The sequence below is a fragment of the Phacochoerus africanus genome, chromosome 11, assembly GCF_016906955.1.
Source record: "Phacochoerus africanus isolate WHEZ1 chromosome 11, ROS_Pafr_v1, whole genome shotgun sequence".
Lineage (NCBI taxonomy): Eukaryota > Metazoa > Chordata > Mammalia > Artiodactyla > Suidae > Phacochoerus > Phacochoerus africanus.
In genome coordinates, this window is record NC_062554.1 from 70679565 (window position 1) to 70696549 (window position 16985).

A 16985-nucleotide genomic window follows, 5' to 3' on the forward strand; every position below is an offset into this window, starting at 1 on the left:
TTCTTAACTATAAACTGGAGAAAATGAACCAGTTGCCCAGGTGATATTTTAGGTTCCTTCCAATTCCACAATCTGATAAAAATGACTTTTTTTTCTTTTTAATTTTGTCTTTTTTTTTTAGGGCCACACCCGTGGCATATGGAAGTTCCCAGGCTAGGAGCTGAATAGGAGCTACAGCTGCTGGCCTATGCCACAGCCACAGCAATGCAGGATCCAAGCTGCATCTGTCTGTGACCTACACCACAGCTCATGGCAACGCCCGATCCTCAAGCCACTGAACAAAGGCAGGGATTGAACCCACACCCTCATGGATCCTAGTCAGGGTCCTTACCACTGAGCCACAACGGGAACTCTGACTTTTTTTTCTCTCTTTTTAACTCTGATTGCACTTCTAGGCCTCCTTCTTAGTAAACTTCACTGTTTGGTGGAAGATAAAACAAACTCAAGAATTTCAAAAGAACAACTTTTGAATCAGGACCGTGTCCCTTACTTTGGGGAACAGAATCGTGTTCTGACAAAACTCCTTGTGCCCTACCCCCTTGGGGGAGAAGAGGAAGAATTGGAGTGATGGTGATGGTGGATGACTTAAAGTATGGGATGCTTCTGGGTAATTAATACATTAGAATAAATTAACTTTTCATCAAGCCCAGTCACCAAGTATGACCTTGTGAGAAAGGAGCCCAAGACAGAGAAGTCTTTACAAGAGCAGAGTGTCAGAAGGAAAATGGCTTGGTAAAATTGCATAGCATGGGATGCTATCCACAAAACAGCATCAAAGGTGGGAGGCTAGAGAAAAAAGTGTCCCTGGAAGACTGGGCCAAGATGCCAGAGGATAAAAATCAACAGATATGAACTTTATGTGCTCAAAGGACCTCTACCCTATGTTTCCTAACTTCCTTTTCAGTATCAAAATCTTTCATGAATTTTGCCTCCCCCCACCCACTCTCACATATGATGCCCATTAAACATTTAGTATCTGTTGCATTTTCTGGTACAAAAATGCTAAGAATCCCAAAATGCTTTAAAACAAATACGAATTTTATGAACTTACTACACCCATGAATATTGGAAAATGATGACATATGTATCTGAGACAAATGGATGCCATTTTGTTTTACCAGATAAAGATATGGCTGCATATTCTTTAGAGACGCTAACACGCATGGTGATGAAATGCACGGTGTACAAGTAACACTCATCTTAAGTAGTGACCTTTATGTCCAGACTGAGGTTTATGCTTCCCACTGACACTGTGTCCCAGGTTGCCTCCTTCCCAGTCATTCTGAAGCCACCTCCTGCTTATGTGGGGAAAAGTGACCCTCAAGGGCTCCCTATTGTCTATAAAATTTAGTCTAAACTTTGCAGTGTGGACTAAAACTTCCTCCTGCCTATCCCATAATATCTCGGCCACACCCACTCCCTCCCCTCTCCGCAATTTAAGCACTGCAGAGCACTTACCACCCACTTCTTCAGAACCCTCCCCACCCCTTTCCACTGTCTGGCCGCTTTCCTGTGCTCCTTTAGCTTTGGGATGGACACTAAGATAACCGATCTACATTTCTGTGCTCCATTGCCCTGTGCCTTCCTGTAAGGCTAAGCCAGGTCCTGCTCATCTTTGTATTTTACTATCCAGTAGTGCTTATAGCATAGTAGGAGCTTGGTAAGTATTCACTTAACAAATGAACGGATAAACAAATGACAGATAATAACTAGAAAAGTAGCCAGTAGCCGAGTGAGTCTAATTGTAAGCCAACAAATGCTACTTAGAATTAATTATACGGTGGCATTTTATTGATAAAACTGAGTCACTAGCCAAACCATTACATTAAAAATCTTACACGGAAAACGAGTGCAGTTCTGCGTCTGAGTGAAAGATCAGTCTGCAGCCCTGCCTGTGGCACCCAACTGGCCAAAGTCTGACCCTCCCAGGATTTCCCCCAGAGTCATGGGCGCCCCTGCTTTGGAAGGGTCTTAGTAACCCAGGAAGGGCCTAGGCTACTTGCAAGTGCAACTCGGCCCCAACCACCTCTGGGGTCTCAAGCAGAGAGGACCTCGGGTTCTCAAGTTTTTCTCTCTAAATATTCTATGGGTCGTTTCCCTTTGCTTCTGTTTCTGGATTGATAAAGAGGAGAAAAAGGAGTTTGACTACAGAACGGATAACAGTAGCGTATGGTGTATCTGGCTTTACTTTTAAAATTCCATCAAAGTTTGTGTTTGGTGGTGGTTGTTTTTCTTCATTTGACAGCGATCCCGAGAACTTCTCCTTGGGGGAAATGGCGCGTCCCAAGCCCGCCAAGCCGGGGCGGAGGGCTCTAGGATTTATTACAGAAAGAATTTCAACAAAACCTCGACAGATAAAAACTCAAAGGAAGCCGCGCGTTCCTTAAGTTAAAGGCATCTATTCTGATCGAAGCTCTTGGCTTGCTGTTTGTAACCAGCGTTAAGAGCAGGATTTTTAAATACGAAAACGTATAAAAGAAAAGCTAACTCCCGAGGTCCATCGACTCCTTTTCTTTATCTCCAGCAGCACATGGGACCATTCTCCTACTTGTCTTCGCCCTTTCTTCCGCGAAAGCAAAAGCAACCAAGCCTGTCTCGCTTCACAGCAAACCCCACTCTTTGTGCCCGAGCGGTGCCTCTGCCACCACTACTACTTCCTTCTCCTCCCGCCTCCTCCTCCTCCCGCCAGCCGCGGACTTTCGCTCTGGGAATCTGGCGGCAGGCACCCTTTGCGCCGGGAAGGCAGAGCAGCGATTGGGCGACGGTCCCTGAGCCTCCAGTTCCGCGTCGGTTTCAAGGCTCCTCCCTCCCGGTGAAAGACAGACTGCGGGGCGCCTGGAAACCGGTCCGAGGGCGCGCGAGGGAGAGGAGAGCGAGCGAGTTGAGGGATTGACACAAATGGTCAGGCGGCGGCGGCGGAGAAGGAGGCGGAGGCGCTGGGGGGAGCCGAGGCCGCTGGGCTGCCGAGAGTTGCGCGCTCTGCCCGGCCGCCGCCACTAGCGCGGCGCCGCCAGCCGGGAGCCAGCTAGCCGAGGGCCAGGAAGGCGGGACGCGACCCCTTCGCGCCCGAGCCACCAGGGCTCTCCCCACTGCCCGCGCTTCATGAATCGCAAGTTTCCGCGGCGGCGGCGGCTGCGGGACGCAGAGCGGGAGCCGGCGGAGAGGGCCGAGCGCAGCTCGGGCTCGACGGAGGGCACCGGAGGGGAGGAGATCGCCCCAGCCGCAGAGGGAGCAGCCGCCCTCCGCGCCACCGCCAGCCCCAGCCGAGCGGCGCCAAGAAAGGAGCCGAGAAAGTATGGCTGAGGAGGAGGCGCCTAAGAAGTCCCCGGCCGCCCCCGGCGGCGCGAGCTGGGAACTTTGTTCCGCGGCGCTCCGTACGGGACCGGGGGCAGAGGGGAGCGGGTACGCGGGCAGCCTCCGCCTCCCCCCGGCTGACTCCGGACGCTTGGCGCTCCGGCTGCTCCTACTGCTTTGGCTGCTGGAGGCTCCGCTGCTGCTGGGGGTCCGAGCGCAGGCAGCCGGCCAGGGGCCCGGGCCGGGGCAGCAGCCCCCGCCGCCTCAGCAGCAACAGAGCGGGCAGCAGTACAACGGCGAGAGGGGCATCTCTATACCGGACCACGGCTACTGCCAGCCCATCTCCATTCCGCTGTGCACGGACATCGCGTACAACCAAACCATCATGCCCAACCTGCTGGGCCACACGAATCAGGAGGATGCGGGCCTCGAGGTGCACCAGTTCTACCCGCTGGTGAAGGTGCAGTGCTCTGCAGAGCTTAAGTTCTTCCTGTGCTCCATGTACGCGCCCGTGTGCACTGTGCTGGAGCAAGCTCTGCCGCCTTGCCGCTCCCTGTGCGAGCGCGCGCGCCAGGGCTGCGAAGCGCTTATGAACAAGTTCGGTTTCCAGTGGCCTGACACGCTCAAGTGCGAGAAGTTCCCGGTGCACGGCGCCGGCGAGCTGTGCGTGGGCCAGAACACTTCGGACAAGGGCACTCCTACGCCCTCGCTACTGCCTGAGTTCTGGACCAGCAACCCCCAACACGGCGGCGGAGGGCACCGGAGTGGCGGCTTCCCGGGGGGCGCCGGCGCGTCGGAGCGAGGCAAGTTTTCGTGCCCTCGCGCCCTCAAGGTGCCCTCCTACCTCAACTACCACTTCCTGGGGGAGAAGGACTGCGGCGCACCCTGCGAGCCGACCAAGGTGTACGGGCTTATGTACTTTGGGCCAGAAGAGCTGCGCTTCTCGCGCACCTGGATCGGCATCTGGTCAGTGCTGTGCTGCGCCTCCACCCTTTTCACCGTGCTCACGTACCTGGTGGACATGCGGCGCTTCAGCTACCCAGAGCGGCCCATCATCTTCCTGTCGGGCTGCTACACTGCAGTAGCCGTGGCCTACATCGCCGGCTTCCTGCTGGAGGACCGGGTGGTGTGTAACGACAAGTTCTCCGAGGACGGGGCGCGTACAGTGGCGCAGGGCACCAAGAAGGAGGGCTGCACCATCCTCTTCATGATGCTCTACTTCTTCAGCATGGCCAGCTCCATCTGGTGGGTGATCTTGTCGCTCACCTGGTTCCTGGCAGCCGGCATGAAGTGGGGCCACGAAGCCATCGAGGCTAACTCGCAGTACTTTCACCTGGCCGCCTGGGCTGTGCCGGCCATCAAAACCATCACCATCCTGGCGCTGGGCCAGGTGGACGGCGATGTGCTGAGCGGGGTGTGCTTCGTGGGGCTCAACAACGTGGACGCGCTGCGGGGCTTCGTGCTGGCGCCACTCTTCGTGTACCTGTTCATCGGCACGTCTTTCCTACTGGCCGGCTTCGTGTCCCTCTTCCGTATTCGCACCATCATGAAGCATGATGGCACCAAGACAGAGAAGCTGGAGAAGCTTATGGTGCGCATCGGTGTCTTCAGCGTACTTTACACGGTGCCAGCTACTATTGTCATCGCCTGCTACTTCTATGAGCAGGCCTTCCGGGACCAGTGGGAACGCAGCTGGGTGGCCCAGAGCTGCAAGAGCTATGCCATCCCCTGCCCCCACCTCCAGGCGGGTGGAGGCGCCCCGCCGCACCCGCCCATGAGCCCTGACTTTACAGTCTTCATGATCAAGTACCTTATGACGCTGATCGTGGGTATCACGTCAGGCTTCTGGATCTGGTCGGGCAAGACCCTCAACTCCTGGAGGAAGTTCTACACTAGGCTTACCAACAGCAAACAGGGGGAGACCACCGTCTGAGACGGGGAGGGAGTGGAGGGTGTGGGCTCAGCCTTTTCCCAGCCCTAGGCCTGGTCCCAGACACCCGCGAAAGCTGCCGGGTGGAGTCTTGGCCAAGTCTGGCTGCTCGAGGCTTCTTCATTAGCCTTGAGCTTTCCCAGGCTCCTTTTAACAAGGCTCCTGAAACGGTTTCTTTCTTGGGGGCAAATGGACTGGAGGTTCCCAGCCAGCTGCCAGCCAGGGGACTGGACAGACCTCTCTTGCTCTCACAGCCGGTACCAGGACTGTACGCTTTTATGATTGTAAATAGCCTGTGTAAGATTTTTGTAAGTATATTTGTATTTAAATGACGACTGTTCACGTGTTTTTCTTTTACTTTCCTGTTTTTTTAAGTTTAAATTTTAATTATTTAGGGCGGTTTAACCATTTGAGGCTTTTTCGTCTTGCGCTCTTTAGAGTACTGCAGAGAGGAAACCGGGGCGGGAGGCCTGGTGCTTCAGCTGCTGCCCCAAGCTCCTCCCTGCTGGGTGGGGGGCGTCTGGGGCTGCGTTGCCAGGCCACTTCCTTGCTCCTCTTTCCGCTCCCTCCTTTCCCCTTTCTAGGTACTAAACTCCACAAAGCTTGGAAACTGGAGGGTAGGCTCCCACCCACCCCAAGCATGCCCTTGTCCAGGCCAGATTGCAAAGGCCCGTCCCTTTGACTATTCAAAGCTGAAATTTTCACTGTCCGGAACCTAGCTTCAAGGAGGCCCACGGATGTGGGCGCTGGCAGTGGCAGCCTCCCTGGCTCTGGCCTCCAACACCCAGAACTCCCTTCTTCCATCTAAGTTGGTTAGAGGGTGAGTGGGTAACTAGTGCCAAATTTTTTTAAATCTGCTTTTTGGTGGATGAGCTCATTTCATTCTCCAGCGTCTAAAACCCGGTATGGGTTTGGCCAGCATCATGGAAAGATGTGGTTACTGAGATTTGGGAAGAGGCATGAAGCTTTGTGTGGGTTGGGAGAGACTGAAGATGGGGGTTATAAAATGTTAGTTCTAATTGCATACGGATGCCTGGCAACCTGCCTCTAGGATTGAGATAGGCTGCCTTTTGATTTTACCCGTCTGTAAAATGGAAACGTCAGGTCACCTGGAAAGCTTTGTTAAGGAGTTGATCTTTGCTTTCCTTAACAGGACAGCAGAATGGCAAACTGAATATGAAAACTTGAAGGAGATTTCAGTGTAATGGACTTCCTCAATATGAAGTGCTACTTTCTTATTTTAAATGAAATAATAATTAGACATATATCAGAAACTTTAAATTGTAAAAGTTGTACACTTTCAACATATTACTATGATTATGATTCAACAACACATTCTGATGAGAAACAATCCTCATCCCTAATAATAACTTGGTAAGATTCCAGGAGATAAAGGAGGTGGAATAATTGATGGGATTAGCTCCTAAAATAAACAAAATATGGGCATGCATGCTAAAGGGAGAATGTGTGAAGGTCTACTGCACTAAATCCTGTGTGCTCCTTTTTGGATTTACAGAAATGTGTCAAATGCAAATCTTTCAAAGCCATTTTAAAATATTCACTTTAGTTCTCTGTGAAAAAGAGGAGAAAAGCAATCCTCCTGATTGTATTGTTTTAAACTTTAAGAGTTTATCCAAATGCCGGTACTTAGGACCTAAATTTATCTGTCTGTCATACTCTAAAATGACAGTGGTCTTTGAATTTGGTATGCATTTATTCTGTTCACTATCACATAAATCATCTATATTTATAGAGGAATAGAAGTTTATATATATAAAATACCATATTTTTAATTTCGTGAATAAAAAAATCAAAGTTTTGTACAAAATTATATGGTTTTTGTGCCTGAAAATAATAGAGCTGGAACTGTGCACTATGAACTACCTTTGCATTTTATAGTGTCTGTAGACATTCCTACAGTGTATAGATTCAGGAATTCGATGAAAAAGTCTCTCTTTAAACCTTCAGACCAGTCCTTCCAAAGAATTAACCAACTTGGCATTGTTGTAATTAATGTTGTGAAGTTCCCCAGAAAAGATCTGCTTCCATGACAGTAACAATATAAAATAGAAGTTTGCAAATTACATCTTTACTCAAAGAAGATTATTAAAAAGAGAACTCTAATTTTACTAAGCTTTTTTTTTTTCTTTTAAGGGGTAAATTTACATGACTTTTATAATATGGAGGTTTATTTTTAAATCATCAGCCATCATCTTTGTCACAATTTTTATAAGGTATTATCTTATACTTGCCCTAATCTTGGCTATTCCAAAACCAGAAGTAGGCAATCAATAAAAGGTTATTTATAAGCATTTTAAGCAGCAGTTGAGTGTATAAGGCTGTTTTGTTGTTTGCTTTTGAAGACCCATTTTTATATTATTCAAGGAAGTTTCCCCAGGGAATTATCTAGTTGGTCTACTCTTAGTCAGAATTTATATAAATGTGTATATATATATACATATATATAATATACATAAGTATATACACTAATTTTTATACAGTAGAGAAAAAAGTTTATGTATATATTTTACCGTATAGAAATAAGGTTATAAAAGGAAAATGGAAAACCTCATTTTAGATGGAAATCCTTTGGAAAACTAGTCTCTTATTCCTTTATAGACTGAAAATATGTTTATTAAATTTTCCCATGAAAACCTTTTGTGATAAAATGACAAGGGGCTAAAAAGAAGACCTTTAACACAATAGAGTTACTTTCATGCTTATAAGGCAATTGTCTTATAAGTCATCATCATTAATTATTTTAAGGCAAATGAAAAAATTAAATCTAATTGAAAATACAGCATTCAATTTTAATTAGTAAGGTGCAATTTTATGTTTTTTCTTTGTTCCATTAATCTTATATAGTAGATATCTAAGGTTTTATTATATAAACACATAAAAAATAGCAATTCTTAGGCCAAATTAACACTTCTTCTCACTGATAATTCAACAGATAATTTCCAGAAAAATAAATTTTAGATTATTAGTCTCTAGCCAAAGAATACATATAAAGCATTCTTATTGTCGGTGTCCTTACAGTGATATAACTATAAATTTGATGCAAAAAGCTTATATAATGCTGGATTAAGTAGTTTTAAAAGATTTTTTAAGTCACCACCAGGCTTCGTTTTTAAAAAACAACTTATTTTAAATTGTGTAGCATATAGTAAGCTAGTGTATTCTTTTTGTTTCATTCATTATTGGTAGCAAAATAAGACTTGCCTGAAAAAACATAAAGCTATTGGGAATATGGTCCCATTAATATGCTGTTTCCATGACAAACCCTATTTTCAGATTATTTGGTTTGCCTATTTTATTTTTTTAAACCAGCCATCAATTGGAGTCAATTTCCCCGCTCATGGTGTGCTTGATTCAGCTTTTGTAGTAAATGTATACACAGTATGAATGCTTTCTGATGCTCTTTTTTAAAAGGGCCATTTTTTACTTAAACTTTGTGGGGGGCAGAAAGTCATATTTTTAATTTCAAAGCCAGCCAGTGTCAAACATATGCAAAACAGCTGGACAGGATTTTTCAGTTTGTCTGGGGCAGTCACTTGTTAGCCAGAGTTTACAGTCCTGGTTCTTTTGTCTCCACGGAGCACTGAAGCCTTCCTTCCGCTGTAGTTACAGCATCATTCCCAAAGTCCAACACTGGACCAGGAAGGGAGACCACAGTGAAGAGTTGGTGGCCAATTAAAAAAATTTTTTTTGGCTAAACTACAAACCATTTCAGGACTTGGGTGGCTTCAGATCATTTTCCCTGATACCATGTTTCCATCTTGGTGTGTATTTTTTTTTTTTTTAAAGATGACGTCCTTTCAGTATGTGTGTTTGCCTTCAGCTTCAGCTACTCTTACTTTTATTGCTTTCTAATACATCTCTTGGCTATAAGCCAGATTTTTATGTAATGTACATGAAATTAATTGAAGCCAGTATTATGACCCTGGATATCCTTGATACATTTCTGATTATAATGTACTCTGCAACTGGGGCCTGAGAGATAAGCAAAATCTGATCATTACATATGTCTTAAGGTGGACACTAGTAATATTGTCATTAAGTCCTTCACGGAATATACTAATAGCAAATTCTTGCAGGATTAACCTGTAGGAGCCAAAATAAGACATGGACTACATCTAAGAGTTCTCCAGTTACATTGCTAAAAAGGAATTGCAACACAACCTTAAATTCAAGGCTTTCATTTTAAGACCCTTACATTTGAAATGGGGTCTTACAAGGGAAGTGTCAAACAAGGTAAAGTTTATTTTGGTGATTCCTAAGATTTATATCTATATTTCAAACTGTTAGCAGAACCAAGAGCCCCTAGAATTTGAGAAATGGTACCTGACCTTCATGACTCAGAATTCCCTTAAACTTTTAGAGATTAAATATTTTTATTCTCTTTGGTCATATCTTTTGACAATAGATGTGTTAAACCATAACAATTACAGTGACAAAACCACTTGTTTGTAACCTGGTTAATAAAAAGACTCTAGACCAATTAAGTTTAATCACTATCTGTGGTGACAAGTGTCTCTACTCCATTACAGAATCAAGTCCCTGTTATTATTTAAACACTTCCCCTGGGAATGTTTGTTTATAAGTTGGTTTGGGACCCTAGTAGTGAGTCAAGTAAAAGGATTTCTCACAGAAATCTTTCTCATGTTATGGATGGGATCAAGTATGGTCTCTAAGTACATCCTCCAATGAACATATAACAACTATTCTGAAGGTTATCATCAGTTTTATAAGTCTAGCAGATCTTAAAATTGTTTGAAAAAATAACATTTTCCAGTAGTGATTTCTCTAAACAAGTCTTTTTATTTTAAGATGATGGTATTCTAAAAAGGTATATTTTCTAGTGATAAAATAATGCCACATTTGCTAAAGGAATCATTAATATGCTAGTTGAATGGCATGTTTGTATAATTAATAATTCTGAAAGCATAGTATTAGAATAGCATTGATTTGCCCATTTTACACACGCATGCTATTTTTAGAATACAGCTGACTTGCTTGAAGACAATTTTTCACTTTTAAAATTTGTAATATGCACATTTAGTATGAAGAAGATCTCAAGAAATTTCGTTTACAGTGTAGACTTTGAAAACATGTTCACAGGACTTCTGTGATTAACATGAAAAGGAACCACTATTGCTGCTTTGAGATAGTTCTTTGTGGCCTGGATTTCTCTTCTTTCCTTTTTAAAATCCAAGTATCCTCTAATTTGTGGATATCTCCATGTTTCAGATCTCGATACCTGTTTGAATTAAATTTGCAGGGGAATAACTGCAGGATCCCCCCATAGACAAAGTGTGGCCTTTATTTCCTTTCAAGTTGGCAGCGTGTCCTTGCTTAAATGAAGCGCTCTGAGACAGATTGTTCTCTTGCCCTTGGAAACGCAGCAGCAAATATCTGGAAGTCATACAGGCTGGTTCAATGTATATTCCAAATGCCAAGTGCCACCTGATCATTACAAGGATTTTTTTTTTTCTTGTAAAGAAAAAAAAAAACAGTTTTTGAGACTATTCTTGACCTTATCTTTCCAACTCCTGGAAAACACTTTTTAAAAGTTAAATAAATATTCTGTCAAAATCTCAACTCAGACAGGGTAATGCACTATTTCGTTTTGTCCAGGACTGAGGGGTGTCTTGGGATATGAAATTTCCAGTGGTAAAACCAGGGAAGTCCTTGGCAAACTGGGATGATGGATCACTCTATTCCATGGATTAAATTGTGCTTCCAAGATAGAGTAAAAGCTTCTGTGGTGGTCACTGGCCCAGCATTAAAAGGCTTCCTCTGTAGTTTTAGCCTGGTTTGTTACCAGACGAAAAGTCAGTTAATAGCAGCCCTTTGTAACTGATCTTGATGGTGAGCACCACTCAACAGAAGCTGAGTGGAATACCAAGGTATCATGGAAGAAACAACACTGATATCTTGGCCATTCTGTGTTCTTTTTTATAAAAGACTCTCAAAGTATTCCCTTGGGATGAAATGGCTTTTTTAAAAAGATATTAAAGATGATTGGATTGTAAGGACCTGCTAGGTTTTTGAGTATGTTTATTTTATTTTCCTATCAGTATAGTCCACTGTAATGAGATAACAGTCTCTAGCAGCAATTACCCCCAAGGGCTATACATCAATACAATTTTTTGTGTGTGTGTGTGTGGCCATACCCATGGCATGTGGAAAGTCCCTGGGCCAGGGATTGAACCCGCACCACAGGATCAACCCAAGCCACTGCAGTGACAGTGCTGAATCCCTAACCTATTGTGCCACAAGAGAACTGCCATCAACACGTAATTCAATTGCCATATTTTTTCTCAGAGATAAGTAGGTTTAGCCCCCACCCCATACTTTCCCCCAAACTAGTTGTCATATCTATAGGAAGGAAAAAAGTAGATAAATCTAAAATTCTACAGTGATTTTGGGGAATTGTAGAATGGAGGGTGTAGACCAGGCTAATCCATGGCATTCATATTTCTATTTGCAAGGCACTTCAATTAGAATTGGTCTACCCCTTTTTATATTGAGTTCATTCTTCTTGTCATCCTCTTTATCCATTCATTCTTGTTAATCTTCTTGTAAATGCACATAAAGTTTTACTGCCTTTGTTGTTGAAAAGGAACAGTATTCTCACTACTGTTTTTTAATTAAACTTGATACTGAGAAATAAAAAAACACGTGCAGATAATGTAATTATTTCAGGAGGTACCTACACATTAGACTCTAAAGCTTTGATTCTGAACAGAGGGCAGTTTTAGCCCCCAGGAGTCATTTGACAATGTCTGGACACATTTTTGATTGTCATGACTGGAGAGTGGGGTTACTATGTGCATCTAGTCAGTAGAGACCAGGGAGGGTGCTAAACATTTTACAATGCACAGGACAGCTCTGGACAACAAAGAAGTACCCTATTCGAAGGGCCAAAGTTGAGAAACACTGCTCTAGAGGAATACTTAAAATTGTGAAGACACATTTTTAAATAATGAGACATTAAATTTATAAAGCAGGGTTGAGAAAAATATGGATTTACTTGGTGCCTATAGCATGGGCTTTACTTTTGACCTGCAAATTTTGTTTTCCATTGATGAATAGCCTGATGATACTGTACAATAGTCAATGTCTTTGCCACCATGGACTGGGTGATTTAAACAACACTTTTATTTATTTCTCATAATTCTGGGGTCTGGGAAGTCCAAGATCCAGATGCCAGCAGATCAGGTCATCAGTATGGGACCCTGGCTCCAAATTCCCACACACTGGGGGTTAGGGTTTTAACATATGTGTTTTGAAGGGGAAAAGTCAGCCCATTACAGTCAATAAAATAAGTCTGCTTCTATTATTTAAATCTAGACAAGGACACATAATATCATAATTTCAGTGGGAAAAAATCTAATGTAAATAACAGTTTATTGAAAAATCTCTTAAAAGTGTTAGTATTCTGCTATTATACTTCAATAGTTCACATTTCCTTTTTTTTTTTTTTAACACATTTCCCTGCATTATTGGAAGTGTTACAGTATAAAGGAAGAACTCTGGCCCAGGAGGCAGAAAACCTGGGCTTAGTCTCGACTGGGCTAAGCCTGTTAAGGTACTTTTGGTGAATCTGATCCACAGGATTTCATGACTCAAATGGAAACACTAATGAAATAATAGACATGAAAACACCTTTATAAACAGTGAAGCGCTATGCAAATGTGAGGAGTTTTATTTCTCACATTAAGCTAATCAAGGAGGAAACTAAAACTTCATGAAAGCTTTTTCTGAGCTTTGACTACTTCCCTCCCCCACTTTTGGAAAAGGGTGTTTCAGTTACTGAAGGGACCCAAGGTGACTGGGGGCTTTTCTGCAGTTTCCCTGGCCACTATCCTCGTTTTTTTTCACTACCCTTGAGTTCTCTGGGACACACACAGGTTTTTTTCCCCCATTTTGTACAAGACTCTGGTTAAATTTAGTACAAACTCAATGGGCAATGCAGCTAGTGCACTATTTGAGTGGGGTTGGGTCCTCACTAGGAGAAAGAAGGGTCTTGTCTGAAAAGGCTGGTCTGGGGCAAGGATTCTGCTACAGGAGTGTTTTAAGGTCAGAGGGATAGGAGAGCTAAGAAAATGTTCTAGGTCCAAATGGGACAATTCATGGGCAGACACTCTGGACTGAGAACCCTCACAGAGTGGCACAGGTGCCTCAGGAACTGTTTGGCCATTTGTTCGTTGATGCTGGGGGGATGTGAGAAGCAGCATGGGGCAGGAGTGCTTTGTGTCCTAAAGGCAGATAGGTTGGAGTCATTTGGCACTGGAAGAGGTAAAAAGGAAAGATATATAATGAAATCCAAAGTCAGCTAGTCTTCCTTGGAGACAGCTCTCATGGGAGTCAGTAGAGTGGTAGTTGAATAGAAACAGTTCTCGAATAGGGCCGTAACCCTGGATTAGAAATATAACCTTCTTTCCTTTCCCTCCTATTCAAAAAAACAAAAAACAAAAAACAAAACACACACACACACACACACACACACACACACACAAAACAAACAAAAAAACCAAACTCAATTTCAAGATAATAGGGATTTGGACACAAAGAAGTTGAATGTCATCTTGGAAAGAATTTTGGAACTTGCTAGACATGGTTTGAATCCCAACTAGCTCTTAGCTTCAGATCCACTTTTCTGAAATGGTAATAATAACAACTTTTTACTAGTTCATATGGGTGTTGGGAAAATTAAAGAATAAAGTATATAACAGTATTCTTAGCACAAGAGAGTCATCTACAGATCTTAGTCTTCTTGTCCCTGCTGTATATTTCTTTTCTCTCTTCCTCTTCTACCTATTATTCTCTCCCATCCCTCTCCTTCTTGCTCTTCTCTCCTATAATTCCCTCCCCTTCCCTACTTCTTTCTACAACTCACAATTATCACTCATGAAAATTGAAAAGGCATAATGCAAACTAATGCCATATTGTTCATGCATCCTCTTTTCAGGCTAAGCATGTTTTACAAGATTCATTCAGATAAAAGATTAAGTTAATGGGTTACCTTAAGGTTAAATGACACAAATAATGCTCTGTATATTAATCAACTAGTGATATTGTTCTTAAAGCATAAGTGCAGTTCTATGCATCCATGCCCACTTTGGGACATACTGTTTCAGATTCAATTTCTTCATGGCTGCTAACAATTCTGACCTAAGTGATAGGTTGTACACTTGGGTAATATGGTAGCAGTTCTTCAAGGCCACTCTAAATGACCTGGAAGAGAATAATAATTTCTTTTTATAAGTAATCTCCTCTAATAGATTGATAACTAACCGAAGAATGGCAGGAGTCCTTTGTTTGTCCTTGTTGACTAAATTGCCAAAGGGAGTTCACTTAATTGTAGTTATTTAAATGTTTCTTTGAAACTATTGGAAAAAATACTGAATGTATTTTGATGCTTGAAGCTAGAGCTCACATCAAAACAGTTCAATGGTCATTTCATTATTCCTCATGTAGAAAGCGCAGCTAGCCATTCTGGTTCCTTGCTGACCTTCATGGTCTAGTGTATCAGTTTTCTTTGGCTGCTATAACAAATTATCACAAACTTGAAAAACACAAATTTACTGTTTTACAATTCTGTAGGTCAGAGTATGTCTCATTGGGCTAAATTCAAGGTCTTGCACAGCTGTGTTTCCTTCAGTAGGCTCTAAGGGAGAATAAGTTTTCTTGTCTTTTCCAGCTTCTAGAGGTCACCCCTATGTCTCTTGGTACCCTTTCCTCATCTTCAAACTAAAAACACAGGATCAGATTGTTTCTCTCATTGTCTGCTTCTCTCCAGCTGGGAATGGTCCCCTGCTTGTAAAGACACATATGACTAGATCAATGCGACACAAGGCTCCAAGTATTAGCAGGTGGACATTTTGGGGAGACAGTTATTCTACCTGCCACATCTATGTTTAGCCATTGGAAATAGCTAGGGGATCCTTTTCTAAAGAAGTATTCCCATCACATTCTCATTCTTGACAATAATATTTTTTAGAAATTGACTTCCTGAATTTTTTCTGTTCTCTCAAAGTATGCTTCTGTCAATGGTCAATTCCTCACTGATTTACCCTCTCCCTTCACCTCATTTTCTGTTAAGTAGCCTGCACATCAATCCTAATCTTCTAACTCTACAGAGTTTCTTTATATTCCAGATGTCATTTTTCTTCTTTCTTGCTACATACACTCTCCTTTTTGTTACCCTATATGTCTTTTCAATACACTTCCCTCTAGATTCATGTTTCTGTCTGTCCCAGAAATAGGTCAGAAAGAAACAGTGATTGACTAGTGTCAAACATCTTTTCACAAGTGAACATATATAATCCTACCATTTTTTATTACAGGTGATATCAATCTACGGTTTTCATCAGAAGCACGTCTGTCAAATGATTGTACTTTTGCCCTTTGGTGAAGGTCTGGATGAGAGAAATAGTTTACATAGTTTACCTTATCTCTGATTAATTCAATCTATATATATATATATATATATTTTTTTTTTTGTCTTTTTGCTATTTCTTGGGCCGCTCCCACAGAACATGGAGGTTCCCAGGCTAGGAGTTGAATCGGAGCTGTAGCCACCAGCCCACGCCAGAGCCACAGCAACGCGGGATCCAAGCCTCATCTGCCACCTACACCACAGCTCACTGCAACGCCAGATCATCAACCCACTGAGCAAGGGCAGGGACCGAACCCGCAACCTCATGGTTCCTAGTCGGATTCGTTAACCACTGAGCCACGATGGGAACTCCCAATCTATATTTCTAGCTGTGACTATAAGTTTTAATTCTTTACGAATTTACCATCATGTTCATAGAGGAAATTTTTTTCTCATGATCTTTAATTTAAAAATTTTGTTAAAAAAGAAAAACCTCAATTCCCTGAGTTGCATTTTATACAAATTCAGGTAATGAATACACTTGCCCTAGTTTAAAATGTTATGTTGACATTTTTGGAGAAGAAATTTTTCTAGCATTACAAACGCATCCTTAAAAATGTTCTCTAAAATGTAATTTTTAGTCTAAACTAGAAACCAACTTTTTTTCTATCTAGATTCTTACAGATAAAAGTACTTATTTTCCTCCTATATGCATATGAATGTCTGAAAATATGCCTTTTCCAGCAACTTATTTAAGATGGCTTTCAGATGATCATAGCTATCCCCAAATATGCATTATTTGCAAGCATCTGAACTTGCAGGGGTTATATAGAGATACAAAGAATTTCTAAAAATCAGTAATGAGTTAATATATACAAAGTAATCATTTAATATCATTTATCTTCTTTTAAAATTTACTCCATTCATCCTTTCAATAGTTTTTTTTCCCCAAGTAGGGATAATTTTAGGGAAAATTCAGTAACAGACCAGAGGTCATTTGAATGCAGTAATGGTTCTATGAATAAAGATGTTTTAATAATATACAGCTTCATTAGAGCCAAGCTGAATTAATGTAGGAAGTATAGGGTGTGTTTGAAGATCTCAGATAAGGCAAGTTATAATGAAACCTCATTCAATGCTAACTAAAATAAAACCAGATGATCTTCAAAATATGCAAAATTTATAAGAGGTGGCAATGAATTACTATGAATTCTTCTAATTGAGTATACAGAAGAATCACTCAAGGAGCTTATTAAATGTGAGGATTTCTGGACTTATTTTAAGAGACTGATTTTATTGGCCAAAGGAGGGGTTCAGGAAGCTCCATTCTGGTGATTCTGATGCTGGTGGTTCTTGAGGTATATTTTTTTTTTT

The 16985-nt window shown here is 42.4% G+C and overlaps 2 protein-coding genes across 5 annotated transcripts in view; one reads left to right on the forward strand and one right to left on the reverse strand.

The window, feature by feature from the left end:
- The window catches only part of MTERF1 (mitochondrial transcription termination factor 1), a 567546-nt gene that overhangs the window by 64526 nt on the left and 486035 nt on the right, over positions 1–16985 (reverse strand). The window lies entirely within an intron of this gene.
- FZD1 (frizzled class receptor 1) lies at positions 2863–5556 on the forward strand. The gene has a single exon (XM_047751801.1). The coding sequence runs from the start codon at positions 3296–3298 to the stop codon at positions 5225–5227; it is 1932 nt and encodes a 643-aa protein (XP_047607757.1). The 5' UTR covers positions 2863–3295; the 3' UTR covers positions 5228–5556.

What these genes read in the sequence shown, in the direction of transcription:
- FZD1 (XM_047751801.1), top strand. Translation starts at nt 3,296, where the DNA reads ATGGCTGAGGAGGAGGCGCCTAAGAAGTCCCCGGCCGCCCCCGGCGGC.